This window comes from Hyperolius riggenbachi, chromosome 7 (genome assembly GCF_040937935.1).
Source record: "Hyperolius riggenbachi isolate aHypRig1 chromosome 7, aHypRig1.pri, whole genome shotgun sequence".
Taxonomy (NCBI): domain Eukaryota; kingdom Metazoa; phylum Chordata; class Amphibia; order Anura; family Hyperoliidae; genus Hyperolius; species Hyperolius riggenbachi.
This window is the reverse complement of record NC_090652.1, coordinates 218,609,620-218,624,439: the sequence shown is the minus strand read 5'-3', so window position 1 is coordinate 218,624,439 and position 14,820 is coordinate 218,609,620. Positions and strand designations below refer to the sequence as shown.

General features: G+C 42.2%; 1 protein-coding gene across 4 annotated transcripts in view; it reads left to right on the top strand.

Annotated features, from left to right (window-relative positions):
• The window catches only part of ARMC8 (armadillo repeat containing 8), a 182,587-nt gene that overhangs the window by 65,056 nt on the left and 102,711 nt on the right, over window positions 1–14,820 (top strand). For 2 of the 4 annotated variants that reach the window (XM_068245237.1, XM_068245235.1), the window contains exons 10-12: window positions 3,089–3,149; window positions 7,342–7,542; window positions 8,861–8,884. In XM_068245237.1, the coding sequence (XP_068101338.1) occupies window positions 3,089–3,149; window positions 7,342–7,542; window positions 8,861–8,884 (286 nt within the window). The remainder of the gene's footprint in view (window positions 1–3,088; window positions 3,150–7,341; window positions 7,543–8,860; window positions 8,885–14,820) is intronic. The other 2 variants (XM_068245238.1, XM_068245236.1) reach the window with 1 other exon arrangement.

Sequence of the window (14,820 nt, the reverse complement as noted above, 5' to 3'; positions counted from 1 at the left end):
ACTCTATTCTACTCCTCCACCATTCAGTTGATTCTCTGCTCCCCATCATTGTATGGTATGCGGGTGCCTCCACCAGACACAAGCTCAAGCTTCAGAGAGTCATCAAAACCACTGAAAAGATAATTGGGTCCCCCCTCCCATCTGTAGACCTCGTACTTCTCCAGACTGCAAGCCAGAGCTATCAGCATTGCAGTAGACTCCTCCTACCACGGCAACTGCTACCTCAACCTACTCCCACTTCAGGACCATCTCCACCAGGACTTCCAGGCACAGGAACTTCTTTCTTCCCACAAGCTCTTCTGGCCCTAAACTTACACCCCATGCATTTCAGCAATCCCCACTACTATGTAACATACACTCACCTGAAGGATTATTAGGAACACTTGTTAAATTTTTCATTAATGCAGTTCTCTAATCAACCAATCACATGGCAGTTGCTTCAATGCATTTAGGGGTGTGGTCCTGGTCAAGATAATCTCCTGAACTCCAAGCTGAATGTCAGAATGGGAAAGAAAGGTGATTTAAGCAATTTTGAGCGTGGCATGGTTGTTGGTGCCAGATGGGCCGGTCTGAGTATTTCACAATCTGCTCAGTTACTGGGATTTTCACTCGCAACCATTTCTAGGGTTTACAAAGAATGGTGTGAAAAGGGAAAAACATCCAGTATGCGGCAGTCCTGTGGGCGAAAATGCCTTGTTGATTCTAGAGGTCAGAGAAGAATAGGCCGACTTATTCAAGCTGATAGAAGAGCAACGTTGACTGAAATAACCACTCGTTACAAACTAGGTATGCAGCAAAGCATTTGTGAAGCCACAGCACGCACAACCTTGAGGCGGATGCGCTACAACAGCAGAAGACTAGAGATGTAGCGAACGGTTCCCGAACCGTTCGCCGGCGAACATCTCTGGATACATGGGGCTTTTACTACTTCCGGGTCGCTCTGACCCGGAGTAGTACGCCTGCGCTGCCCAGCGAAGCGCGTCCTAGATCGCGCACCTGTTGCCGGGCACTCTCTGCGCATGTGCGTGACGTCATGAACGACGTCACGCACATGCGCAGAGAGTGCCCGGCAACAGGAGCGCGATCTAGGACGCGCTTCGCCGGGCATCGCAGGCGTACTACTCCGGGTCAGAGCGACCCGGAAGTAGTAAAAGCCCCAGAGATGTTCGCCGAGCGAACAGTTCGCAACATCTCTACAGAAGACCCCACCGAGTACCACTCATCTCCACTACAACTAGGAAAAAGAGGCTACAATTTGCACGAGCTCACTAAAATTGGACAGTTGAAGACTGGAAAAATGTTGCCTGGTGGGATGAGTCTCGATAGAGTCAGAATTTGGCATAAACAGAATGAGAATATGGATTCACCATGCCTTGTTACCACTGTGCAGACTGGTGGTGGTGTAATGGTGTTGGGGATGTTTTCTTGGCACACTTTAGGCCCCTTAGTGCCAATTGGGCATTGTTTAAATGCCACGGGCTACCTGAGCATTGTTTCTGACCATGTCCATCCCTTCATGACCACCATGTACCCATCCTCTGGTACAAATTGGTTTCTTGAACATGACAATGATTTTACTGTACTAAAATGGCCCCACAGTCACCAGATCTCAACCCAATAGAGCAATCTTTGGGATGTGATGGAATGGAAGCTTCGTGCCCTGGATGTGCATCCCACAAATCTCCATCAACTGCAAGATGCTATCCTATCAATATGGGCCAACATTTCTAAAGAATGCTTTCAGCACCTTGTTGAATCAATGCCACGTACAATTAAGGCAGTTCTGAAGGCGAAAGGGGGTCAAACACTGTATTAGTATGGTGTTCCTAATAATCCTTTAGGTGAGTGTATAATGTACTCAGCATCCTACACTTTGAACCTTAAAGAGAACCCGAGGTGGGTTTGAAGAATATTATCTGCATACAGAGGCTGGATCTGCCTATACAGCCCAGCCTCTGTTGCTATCTCAAACCCCCCTAAGGTCCTCCTGCACTCTGCAATCCCTCATAAATCACAGCCACGCTGCTGACAAGCAGCTTGTCAGAGCTGGCTGTGTTTATCTCTATAGTGTCAGTCTGCTGCTCTCCCCGCCTCCTGCAGAACTCCAGTCCCTGCCTGAATCCCTTCCCTCCCTGCTGATTGGAGGGAAGGGACGGGGGCAGGGACCGGAGCTATGAAGGAGGCGGGGGAGCAGCTGAGACTGACACTACAGATGTAAACACAGCCTCACAGCACGGCTGTGATTTATGAGGGATTGCAGAGTGCAGGGGGACCTTAGTGGGGTTTGGGATAGCAACAGAGGCTGGGCTGTATAGGCAGATCCAGCCTCTGTATGCAGATAACATTCTTTAAACACACCTCGGGTTCTCTTTAAATTGTAATTTGTACATGTGTTCCCATATAGGCATCTTTTGTCCCTGTTTGTCTGCTGTTCTGTCTGTGCCAATAATAATTGCTTGTACAAATCCCAATATTTCCAGACTTGGTGAATACAAATCTATTCTGATTCTGAAATCCATTACAGAAATATTTAAGCTACCTTGTATTCCCTGCTGTTCAGTGTCGACTGCTTTGGGTGATTTCCATCCATTCTTTATCACAGACGCACACCAAAGCAAGCATTCCTTTAGGAGCTTTAACTGCATGCCCTGTCCAGTGGCAGTCTTTACATTTTGGAATACTGTACATCTTCCTTTCTGTGTCTCTACTAATATTCACTGGGACGGGAAGAAGGGGAAATCACTGCAAGACACAATCAGCAAGTAAGAATGGGAAAGGAAGCTGACAGAAACAGTTTACATTCTCTCTAAAACCCCCAAAAATGTTTTGGCTGATGTTCAATTTTAGCTTTTCAGATTTAAAAGCCATAAACAAACTGGTTGAGTTGTAAATGTAGTGTTTGCTGCCAGTCCACCATGTGTGGTATTAATTATGGTCATTGTTATTCAGAAATGCTCATCACTATGTAAGTACAAATTCATTATGCTTTATTTATGAACTGTGAAAGCTGAGCAGATCATGCAAAGGCTTGGTTTGCAGTTAATAGGAGTACAAGTTAGAAAATGCTTACAGTTCTTCTTTCTTGCAGCTTAACGTATATGTGTCGAGCAGGCTCTATTCGGACAGATGACAACTGCATCGTCTTGAAAGTAAGCGGTACTTACAAAGTAATTTTCAGGTTGCAGGAGTATCTTATTTCCCGTATACATGGTTCAAGTATGGATATGATGAAGTTGTTAAAGTGTTGGTTAGAATACTGGTTGTGCCTGCATTTTCAATTGAAATCTGGGCCAGGATACTATCTGTATGGCGTTTATATATTCTCCCTGTGTTTTTTAGATTTCCTCCAGGCACTCTGATTTTTTTTACATCGCAAAAACATACTAAAAAAGTTACCATAACTGACAAAACTGGCTTTTGACTATGATGGGGCATTAGACTATGGCTATAGTAGGGATTAGAACAGCCCTGGGGGATACTTACCCCAGGAGGGGGAAGCCTCTGAATCGTAATGAGGCTTCCCCCGTTCTTTTCACCCTCCAGGATCCAACGCTGGCAGGCCCCGAACAGTGAAAGATGTAAATGTTTAACTTCTACACTCCTGCGCAAGTGCAGTAGCGGTTTTCCCATGAGCTCCGGTGGAAATAGCCAAGCCCAATTGGGTCCACTCTACTGCGCAGGTGACTCTTGGTGTGCAGTAGAGCTGACTCGATCTGGTTCTATTTCTGCCGGAGCCCTTTGAAAAGCCGCTACTGCGCTGGAGTGTGGAAGGTAAATATTGCAGCCACTACTGTGCCTGTGCCATCACCGACGAGCTTGTCAGCTGATTTTTTTAGGGGCTGCCAGCGCTTGATACTGGAGGGAAAAAGAGGACGACGAATCCTCATTAGGACCCAGAGGCTTCCCCCTCCGAAGGTATACAGGATCTTCTCAAAAAATTAGCATATTGTGAAAAAGTTCATTATTTTCTGTAATGTACTGATAAACATTAGACTTTCATATATTTTAGATTCAAATACACACAACTGAAATAGTTCAAGCCTTTTATTGTTTTAATATTGATGATTTTGGCATACAGCTCATGAAGACACAAATGTCCTATCTCAAAAAAATAGCATATTTCATCCGACCAATAAAAGAAAAGTGTTTTTAAAACAAAAAAAGTCAACCTTCAAATAATTATGTTTAGTTATGCACTCAATACTTGGTCGGGGATCCTTTTGCAGAAATGACTGCTTCAATGCGGCGTGGCATGGAGGCAATCAGCCTGTGGCACTGCTCAGGTGTTATGGAGGCCCAGGATGCTTCGATAGCGGCCTTAAGCTCATCCAAAGTGTTGGGTCTTGCGTCTCTCAACTTTCTCTTCACAATATCCCACAGATTCTCTATGGGGTTCAGGTCAGGAGAGTTGGCAGGCCAATTGAGCACAGGTATACCATGGTCAGTAAACCATTTACCAGTAGTTTTGGCAATGTGAGCAGGTGCCAGATCGTGCTGAAAAATGAAATCTTCATCTCCATAAAGCTTTTCAGTAGATGGAAGCATGAACCCACTTTTGAACCAGAAACAGCGGCAGAAGCGCCTGACCTGGGCTACAGAAAAGCAGCACTGGACTGTTGCTCAGTGGTCCAAAGTACTTTTTTCGGATGAAAGCAACTTTTACATGTCATTCGGAAATTAAGGTGCCAGAGTCTGGAGGAAGACTGGGGAGAGGGAAATGCCAAAATGCCTGAAGTCCAGTGTCAAGTACCCACAGTCAGTGATAGTCTGGGGTGCCATGTCAGCTGCTGGTGTTGGTCCATTGTGTTTCATCAAGGGCAGGGTCAATGCAGCTAGCTATCAGGAGATTTTGGAGCACTTCATGCTTCCATCTGCTGAAAAGCTTTATGGAGATGAAGATTTTATTTTTCAGCATGACCTGGCACCTGCTCGCAGTGCCAAAACTACTGGTAAATGGTTTACTGACCATGGTATCACTGTGCTCAATTGGCCTGCCAACTCTCCTGACCTGAACCCCATAGAGAATCTGTGGGATATTGGGAAGAGAAAGTTGAGAGACGCAAGACCCAACACTCTGGATGAGCTTAAGGCCGCTATCGAAGCATCCTGGGCCTCCATAACACCTGAGCAGTGCCACAGGCTGATTGCCTCCATGCCACGCCGCATTGAAGCAGTCATTTCTGCAAAAGGATTCCCGACCACGTATTGAGTGCATAACTGAACATAATTATTTGAAGGTTGACTTTTTTTTGTTTTAAAAACACTTTTCTTTTATTGGCCGGATGAAATATGCTAATTTTTTGAGATAGGAATTTTGGGTTTTCATGAGCTGTATGACAAAATCATCAATATTAAAACAATAAAAGGCTTAAACTACTTCAGTTGTGTGTATTTGAATCTAAAATATATGAAAGTCTAATGTTTATCAGTACATTACAGAAAATAATGAACTTTATGACAATATGCTAATTTTTTGAGAAGATCCTGTATACCCCCCAAGGGCTGTTTTTTTAGTTTTGCAGATTTCCTCAAACTATTTTTTAGCGAATATGAATTATAACACAAAGCTTTTTCTCTCTCTTCTGGTTTATGTCGCTGTAGCCAATGACAGGCCAGCTTGGTCTTGTGTTTTGGATCATTGTCATGTTGGAATGTATACGTCCGTACCATACTCAGCTTCCTGGCTGATGAGAGAAATTTTCCTCCAATATTATTGATAACTTACTGCATGCATATTTCCATCAATTCTGACCACATTTCCTGTGCCTTTGTAGCTCACACATCCCCAAAACATCAGTGATCAACCACCATGTTTCACAGTAGGATTGGTGCACCTTTCTTTATAGGTCTTGTTGACTCCTCTACAAATGTGTCATTTAAGGTTGTGGCCAAAAAGTTCAATTATAGTCTCATTATTCCAAATGACTTTGTGCCAAAAGGTTTGAGGCCTCTGTCTGTGCTTTTTTTGAACACTGCTTATTGACATTTTCAGTTCCTTGGATTTTTTTCCACTCCTCTTTTTATAGAGTTGAACTACCTTTTCCTGCAGATGCTTTGACATTTACTTTTCCCATGATTTTGAATCCAAAAAGCACTGGATGAAAGATGCAAGGGTCTGTCAGGAGTCCAAAACTCACTGACCATTTATACACACCCACGTATTACAAGCAAACACAAGTGAAGATGGTTAGCTTTAATAGCCATTGAAACCCGCTTATGTGAAGTTGTGTGCATGTTATCTGGCCAAATCACCAGGGTATGTAAACTTTTGATCAGGGTTTGGGTAGTTTGTGTAACATTTTTTTGCCAAATAACCGTGTTAACTCTTTAAATCATAATCGCTACACAATCTACTGCAAAAAGAAATGAAAAAAACTAAATCCTACATTCTTGCCTTGTAAGAGTGTAGCATTCAGAAATGGACTGCTAATTCCACCAACAGCTGTAAAGCAATATACAAACCTAATATATCTCCTCTTGGCATGCTGTTAGCTGCTTTTTAAATAATTTGTTTTAATCTGGGGCTGGAGGACTATTTTCAAACATTGATCATTAGATTTTCAGCAGTATAACTTCAAATAGTCTTTTTTTTCAGAGATAATCAGTCATTATGCAGTAGTAGTTAAAATGGAATTGTAATCAGTTAAAATCAGTGGTGCAATTAACATACTAAAATGCTGTATGCTCTTGATGATTTGTCATTCTCTATCTGCAATTCAAAGGTGTTACTGCTGCACATCAATTTCTGAGCAAACACAAGCTTCTGTTATAAATTGTGAGAAGGCTGTGAAGGCCCACAACTGAATGTATTTCTATTATGTATAGTAGCCAGGGGCGTAGCAATAGGGGGTGCAGAGGTTGTGACTGCATCAGAGCCCTTGGGCCAGAGGGGCCCTCCCTCAACTGGAATATTTGCCCTTTATTGGTCCTGTGCTCATAATAATGACTTCTATAGATACTTTGAATAGTACCTTCTTGCACCTCAGACACTGTAGTTGCCATTGGTAGGTTTTTGTGCCCCGTATCAATTGTTATGTATAGAGTGCTTGGGGGGGCCCCAATGTAAAACTTGCATCGGGGGCCCACAGCTCCTTTGCTACACCACTGATAGTAGCTTGTCCTGTAACAGGCGGAAGCTATTTAAAACTGACATGTTGTCCAGCAATATGCCCAATATTTTATATGGCACTACTTGATTTTCTTAACATAATACATGCAGTCAAAAAAAAAATATGATTATTTTACTATTTCTTAATTTTATTCTTTATTCATAGACACTTTGTGTGTAAAACCTTTTCAAAGAAAACTTTTTTCTTACTGCCCTGTATGCTTCTGTTGCAGACACTCCCCTGCTTGGTTAGAATGTGTAACAAAGAGCGCCTTCTAGAGGAAAGAGTGGAAGGGGCAGAAACATTAGCTTACCTGATAGAGCCAGATGTGGAGCTGCAGAGGATTGCCAGCATCACAGACCACCTCATCTCCATGCTTGCCGACTACTTTAAATACCCCAGCTCAGTCAGTGCCATAACAGACATAAAGAGGGTGAGTATATATCATCACCTGGTCAAAGTATAAAGGGCAGCTATGTTTTTTTGCCATTAGCCCTAGTGAAAAATAGCTCATAATTGAGAAGCTCAACAATAATGCAGTTACATTGGCTTTACTCCGTGTGTGTTGCAGTAGGTCTAGGTTTGTGAAAGGAGCTGCCACTCCTTGTCCTTCTTTGCAAATCCAGCCTCAAGCAGATGAGATCTGTGAAAGCACTACTTTCTTCTCAAGGACAATGACCCAGCAATAAAGTTCATATGAACCCTTTCCAATGATAGGTGTGGACATAGCAGCTCTGAAAAGGCACCCATTATTCATAGTTTGTAAATATAAGTCTTCTATACTGTTTACTGTGTTGAACAGGAGGGGATATACGGTACATTTCTAGAATTCATTTCCCAGCATTAGGAACTGTGGACAAGGAAGAGACCTGACTGCTAGCTTCACAAATCTGGGCCTGTTGGAGACTTCTGAAAGCGAGAGAAAATCAGTGCAACTGCATTATTATTCAGACGTTTCAACTTGGGTAATTTCTAAGGAGCGGTTACTTTTAAAGAGACACTGAAGCAAAAAAAAAATGATGATATGATTTGTATGTGTAGTACAGCTAAGAAATAAAACATTAAGATCAGATACATCAGTCTAATTGTTTCCAGTACAGGAAGAGTTGAGAAACTCCAGTTGTTATCTCTATGCAAAAAAGCTATTAAGCTCTCTGACTAAGTTAGTCGTGGAGAGGGCTGTTATCTGACTTTTATTATCTCAACTGTAAGGTAACGGTTTACTTTTTCTCTGCTAGAGGAGAGGTCATTACTTCACAGACTGCTCTGAAAGACTCATTTTGAATGCTGAGTGTTGTGTAATCTGCACATATTATAGAATGATGCAATGTTAGAAAAAAACACTATATACCTGAAAATAAAAGTATGAGAATATTTTCTTTGCTGCTAATCTTCTAGTAATTATTCATAGTACACAACCAATTCACTATATCATATTTTTTTTTTCGCTTCAGTGTCTCTTTAAATCCACTTTGATGTGTGGAATTACTACACAGGTGCTGCCATGTATTAGCATCACCTGCAAGAAACTTTTGTCCTTTAAAGGTCCTTTGTCCTTCAGATATGTTATACAGATAAACTACTTCATAATATGTGCAGTTTATGGTTTTCCCATACTGGTTGGGTGGAGAGTTCCATATTGTGTAAATGTAATCAATTAACGCAAGTCATATAATGCATTATGATTTTATATTTCCTCAATGACATATTCTGAATAACACTTGACCTTTTAAATTTCTCTTCTTCCTTAGATAGAGCAACACGATGAATATGCTGTAAGCTCCAATAAATAAGACAGTGTAAATAGCAATAACGATGTGTGACATTTGGATGGCCTGATATAGATACAGTATATGGGTTACAGGACTCTGCATATTGACATTTCTCTTTTGCGCTTGCTTAAAGGACCACCACTGCAGAAAGTGCCCATTGTACATGAATGCTGTATGCTGTTGCATTTATTTTCAATATTTAATAGTTTTAATACTGGACTTATTGCCTGAAAGTCCTAAAGCAAGCCTGTGAGGTTTATGATGTACAAATCTATACACTTACCTCAGGAGGGGAAAGCCTCCAGGTCCGCTCTCGAGGCTTCCCCCATCCTCTGCCAGGCTGTTCCAGTACTGTGTCCCCCGAAGCAGGGACACACTGCGCCTGCGCAATAGGACAAACCCGCTTGGGCTGTGGCGAAAAAACCTAACCTGATCGGGTCCATGCTTCTGCACAGGCGCCAATTTGTAAACACAGGATGTTAACCTTATGCCTGCTGCCATGAAAGCAGGAAGAAGAAACACTGCAGATTTATTGCATGATTTGTAACAGCTGTAACAAAGAAATGTTTTTCTTTGAAGGTTATTATGCTGTTGCTTATATTTTAGAGCAGAGAGGAAGTTCTGTGTTCAGGTCCGCTTTAACAGATGTGCACTATTTCTCACCCAGAATCACTTTCCACAAACCACACACTTATCATTGGGATATCATGGCAAAGAGTCAAAGTAAATAAGAGACAAGTTTATGTAATTTTGTTTCATATATGGAGTTATGCCTGTTAAAATGGTATTGAGATTAATCCTGCAAGTCAGTCTTGTGGCTTTTTGCTCCCCCTCATGCCCCAACCATTTCCAGGAGCAGCTTCACAAATGAGTCACTGGCACTACACTTGTAAAAGCCACATTACAACATTAAAACCACTGACACATTTATGTGAATATGATTTTCTTGTTGCAGTAGCACCTGCTAAGAGGTGGGGTATATTAGGCAGCAAGTGAGTTGTCCATTCTTCAGGGGTATGTGTTGTGGGCATCTTGGTCAGTGTCATGACATAGTGGGCGGCTCTGTCGCCTTGCAGCGATGGGCCAGGATAGTATCTGTACAGAGTTTTTATGCTCTCCCTATGTTTGGAATAATCTAATACAGTTGCTGATGATTTTGATTAGCCCAATACCAAGCTGCATACATTTGCAGAGTGGGTACAATCATTTGTCCTTCCTAGACCAAATTTGGAAGGTACTGCCTGGTAACTGGCGATATGCTCATACATGCTACAGGGCTCAAACCCACTAGCAGCCTTTTCTAAGCGCTAGTGATTTGCAAAAGCTCTTGCTAATGCAATGCTATGGGGATTTTTATAAAATCACATCACTCTACTAGGGTCACACCAATAGCGTTACATTAGCAAGAGCTTTTCAAATCACAATGCGCTTAGAAAAGCGTTCCTAGTGGGTTCCAGGTCTAATGCTGGGTACATACTGTACGATTTTCCGTCGATAAATGCATCCGATTGATAAAATCCCTCTTGTCCGATATTACTCCCGATCGATTCTGCTCTCTATTTCTCATAGAAGTGAATGGAAAAGAAAAACGAGCGAAGATAAGAGAATCGAGCAGAAAAAAACGATTGGGTCGGAAAATCGTACTGTGTGTACCCAGCATTATGCGTGGGCAGGGAAGGCTATCCTGTCTGGATCATTATCGTCGAGGCGCTACTGTAGCATGAGAGAAAGGTGACAGAATGTAGCAGTGGCTCATAGCTTGTTGTTTCTGGGGCTGCGTAACAGCAGGCTAGTCAAAGTGCCCACACTGATCCCAGTCCATAACAAAAGTATTTACAATCTAAAAGGGAACCTTAACTGAACGGGGGGTATAGAGTTTTACTTACCTGGGGCTATTACCAGCCCCCTGCAGCAGTCCTGTGCCCTCGGCTCCGCTCTGGAATCCTCTGGTCCCCCGCTGTCACTTAGTTTCGTTTTTGACGACTCACCAGTCGCCGGCCGCCATGCGTATTATTGGACGCATTCACCAATGCAATTAGCGCTATTGCGGACCGCAACGCGTACAAAAATACGCGTTGCCGCATATCTACGCGTGCGGAATGCGGCAACGCGTATTTTTGTACGCGTTGCGGTCCGCAATAGTGCTAATTGCATTGGTGAATGCGTCCAATAATACGCATGGCGGCCGGCGACTGGTGAGTCGTCAAAAACGAAACTAAGTGACAGCAGGGGACCAGAGGATTCCAGAGCGGCGCCGAGGGCACAGGACTGCTGCAGGGGGCTGGTAATAGCCCCAGGTAAGTAAAACTCTATACCCCCCGTTCAGTTAAGGTTCCCTTCTAAATCCTTACTAAGATTTTTGTCTTTGGAGGAAAAATGTAAAAAGTAAAAAAAGCAATGCTCACTGTAAACTTGCTCCATCCCACACCCCCGGCCTTTTATCTACAGGGATCTATACAGAGCATAATGATCAACAGTCCATTGTATATGTACAGTGGTTTGCAAAAGTATTCGGCCCACTTGAAGTTTTCCGCATTTTGTCATATTACTGCCACAAACATGAATCAATTTTATTGGAATTCGACGTGAAAGACCAATACAAAGTGGTGTAAATGTGAGAAGTGGAACGAAAATCATACTTGATTCCAAACATTTAAAAAAAATAAAATAACTGTAAAGTGGGGTGTGCGTAATTATTCAGCCCCCTGAGTCAATACTTTGTAGAACCATCTTTTGCTGCAATTACAGCTGCCAGTCTTTTAGGGTATGTCTCTACCAGCTTTGCACATCTAGAGACTGAAATCCTTGCCCATTCTTCTTTGCAAAACAGCTCCAGCTCAGTCAGATTAGATGGACAGCATTTGTGAACAGCAGTTTTCAGATCTTGCCACAGATTCTCGATTGGATTTAGATCTGGACTTTGACTGAGCCATTCTAACATATGGATATGTTTTGTTTTAAAGGGATACTTAAGTCAAAAATAAAAATGATTTTTACTCACCTGGGGCATCCATCAGCCCCTTGAAGCTGTATGGTGCCCTCGCAGCCTCGCTCCGATCCTCCTGTCCCCGCCAGGGGCTACTTCCAGGTTTGGTGACAGCCGCCGACTAGCTGGGAACGCGATTGATTTTCCGCGTTCCCAGCCGCTATATCACCCTCTATGCTGCTATAGCGTATATTCCATTGTAGCCCTGGCTTTATGTTTAGGGTCATTGTCCTGCTGGAAGGTGAACCTCTACCCCAGTTTAAAAAGTCTTTTGCAGACTCCAAGAAGTTTTTTTCCAAGCTTGCCCTGTATTTGGCTCCATCCATCTTCCCATCAACTCTGACCAGCTTCCCTGTCCCTGCTGAATAGAAGCACCCCCAGAGCATGATGCTGCCACCACCATATTTGACAGTGGGGATGGTGTGTTCAGAGTGATGTGCAGTGTTAGTTTAGCATAGCATAGCATTTTGCATTTTGGCCAAAAAGTTCCATTTTGGTCTCATCGGACCAGAGCACATTCTTCCACATGTTTGCTGTGTCCCCCACATGGCTTGTGGCAAACTGCAAACAGGACTTCTTATGCTTTCTGTTAACAATGCCTTTCTTCTTGCCACTCTTCCATAAAGGCCAATGATTGCTTGAACAGTGCTCCGTGGGATGTTCAAGGCTTTGGAAATCTTTTTGTAGCCTAAGCCTGCTTTAAATTTCTCAATAACTTTATCCCTGACCTGTCTGGTGTGTTCTTAGGACTTCATGGTGTTGTTGCTCCCAATATTCTCTTGGACAACCTCTGAGGCTGTCACAGAGCAGCTGTATTTGTACTGACATTACACACAGGTGCACTCTATTTAGTCATTAGCACTCATCAGGCAATGTCTACTGGCAACTGACTGCACTCAGACCAAAGGAGGCTGAATAATTACGCACACCCCACTTTGCAGTTATTTATTTATTTTTTAATGTTTGGAATCATGTATTATTTTCGTTCCACTTCTCACGTGTACACCACTTTGTATTGGTCTTTCACATGGAATGCCAATAAAATTGATTCATGTTTGTGGCAGTAATGTGACAAAATGTGGAAAACTTCAAGGGGGCCGAATACTTTTGCACACCACTGTAACCGTGGTGCATGCAGTAGTATATGGTAGATGTGTACTCTGTGCAGTTTTACTCAGTGGTGGTCCTTCATTTGTAATAACCCCGCAGGTGTTACTGTATAAGGTTATCATTACTGTACAAGAGGTCTGTGCTTTTTTTTTTTTTTTGTGTGTGTGTGTGTCATTTTGTGTATGAGATCCAAGTTGGTGCCCTAACAGGTAAGTTGTGTTTTAAAGGAGGCTCTTAAAGGATACCCGAAGTGACATGTGACATGATGAGATAGACATGGGTACGTACAGTGCCTTGCACACAAATAACTATGCTGTGGTCCTTTTTTTCTTTCTCTGCCTGAAAGAGTTAAATATCAGGTATGCAAGTGGCTGACTCAGTCCTGACTCAGACAGGAAGTGACTACAGTGTGACCCTCACTAATAAGAAATTCCAACTATAAAAACACTTTCCTAGCAGAAAATGGCTCCTGAGAGCAGGAAAGAGGTAAAAAGGGGAATTTCTTATTAGTGCGGGTCACAATGTAGTCGCTTCCTGTCAGGACTGAGTCAGCCACTTACATACCTGATACACACAGCCTAGTTATTTGTGTACTTGGCACTGTACATACACATGTATATCTCATCATGTCACATGTCACTTCGGGTTTCCTTTAAGGAAAATAGGAATTGATTATTTGATTTGAGGCTACTACATGTACTAACATAGAAGAGTTCTCACAGATTTTCAAAAAAACTGCTGTTTAAATTGCTTAGAGGACTGAACCACAACTAAAAAATGTTTCAGAAAGGCATTAGATTTTCAGGATGTGTACTTTTTCTGTAATTTTATATCCCTGTCCTGGGAAGAGAAGGCACTTCTGTGTTAATGATGTGTAGAAGTCCCAAATAGCATGTGGTTTCCAGTAATCACTTTTCAATACTATGAATGAGCGTGAAATTTAGCTGCACGATGGGCCGTGTGTGGTGTTCTCTGCTCTGGCTTGGATGGCTCAATAGCTCAAACAACGCTCCTGCTAGTGTGAGGTGGAAATGCAGCCTTTAGCTCTAGCAGCAATATTATCAAACTTTATTTATAAACATACTACGCTGCGCTGTACAATAGATAAGGGAGACATTGCAACGTGAAACAATGCTACACAGGGGCAATACGGCATTGAACAATGGTACACAAAATAGTGAACAATAAACTATGGAGCGCAGATTTAGGGATAAATATAGCATAGATTTTTGTTATTTTGGAACGAATATGAACTGCAGTCCTGACATCTTATTTGACTACTGCAGCAAAGATGTACCTTGCATGTATCAAACACCTTATTTCCTGTGAGGGTTCTCCTATAAGCAAGTCCTGGCATACCTAGTGGAAAATACTGAAATGCAGCTGGACTTTTCAAGTATTTTGGTAGATATGACACCACAAGTGCAACTTCCTTCCTTTACTCGAATGAGATAAGAAAGACGTTTCCAATATTCATGTAGGTAATCAAATTATTGTGGTATCTTTTGTAATGTTATTCAGTTTCTCTAAAACTTAGCCTACCTGTAGTTGGGTGTGATGGTACTGTAGGCATTCTTAACTAATACTTTGTACACCTTCTGTCCTTTAGTGCTTTCATATAAAAATAGGAATTATACTATTGCAAGCAACAGCTAGATATGAAACGAATCTACTTTAACCAAATGTGTCACTATAGAATTGTTTAACCATTTCGCACTCCTGTTTTTTTTTAGATTCCTGATATTATTGGCGTTTCAGCTGTATCACTAATGATGCAGCAATAACTTTTTTTTTTTAATACTTAAGCCATTATTGTTTTTTTCAGCTATATATTGGATTTTTT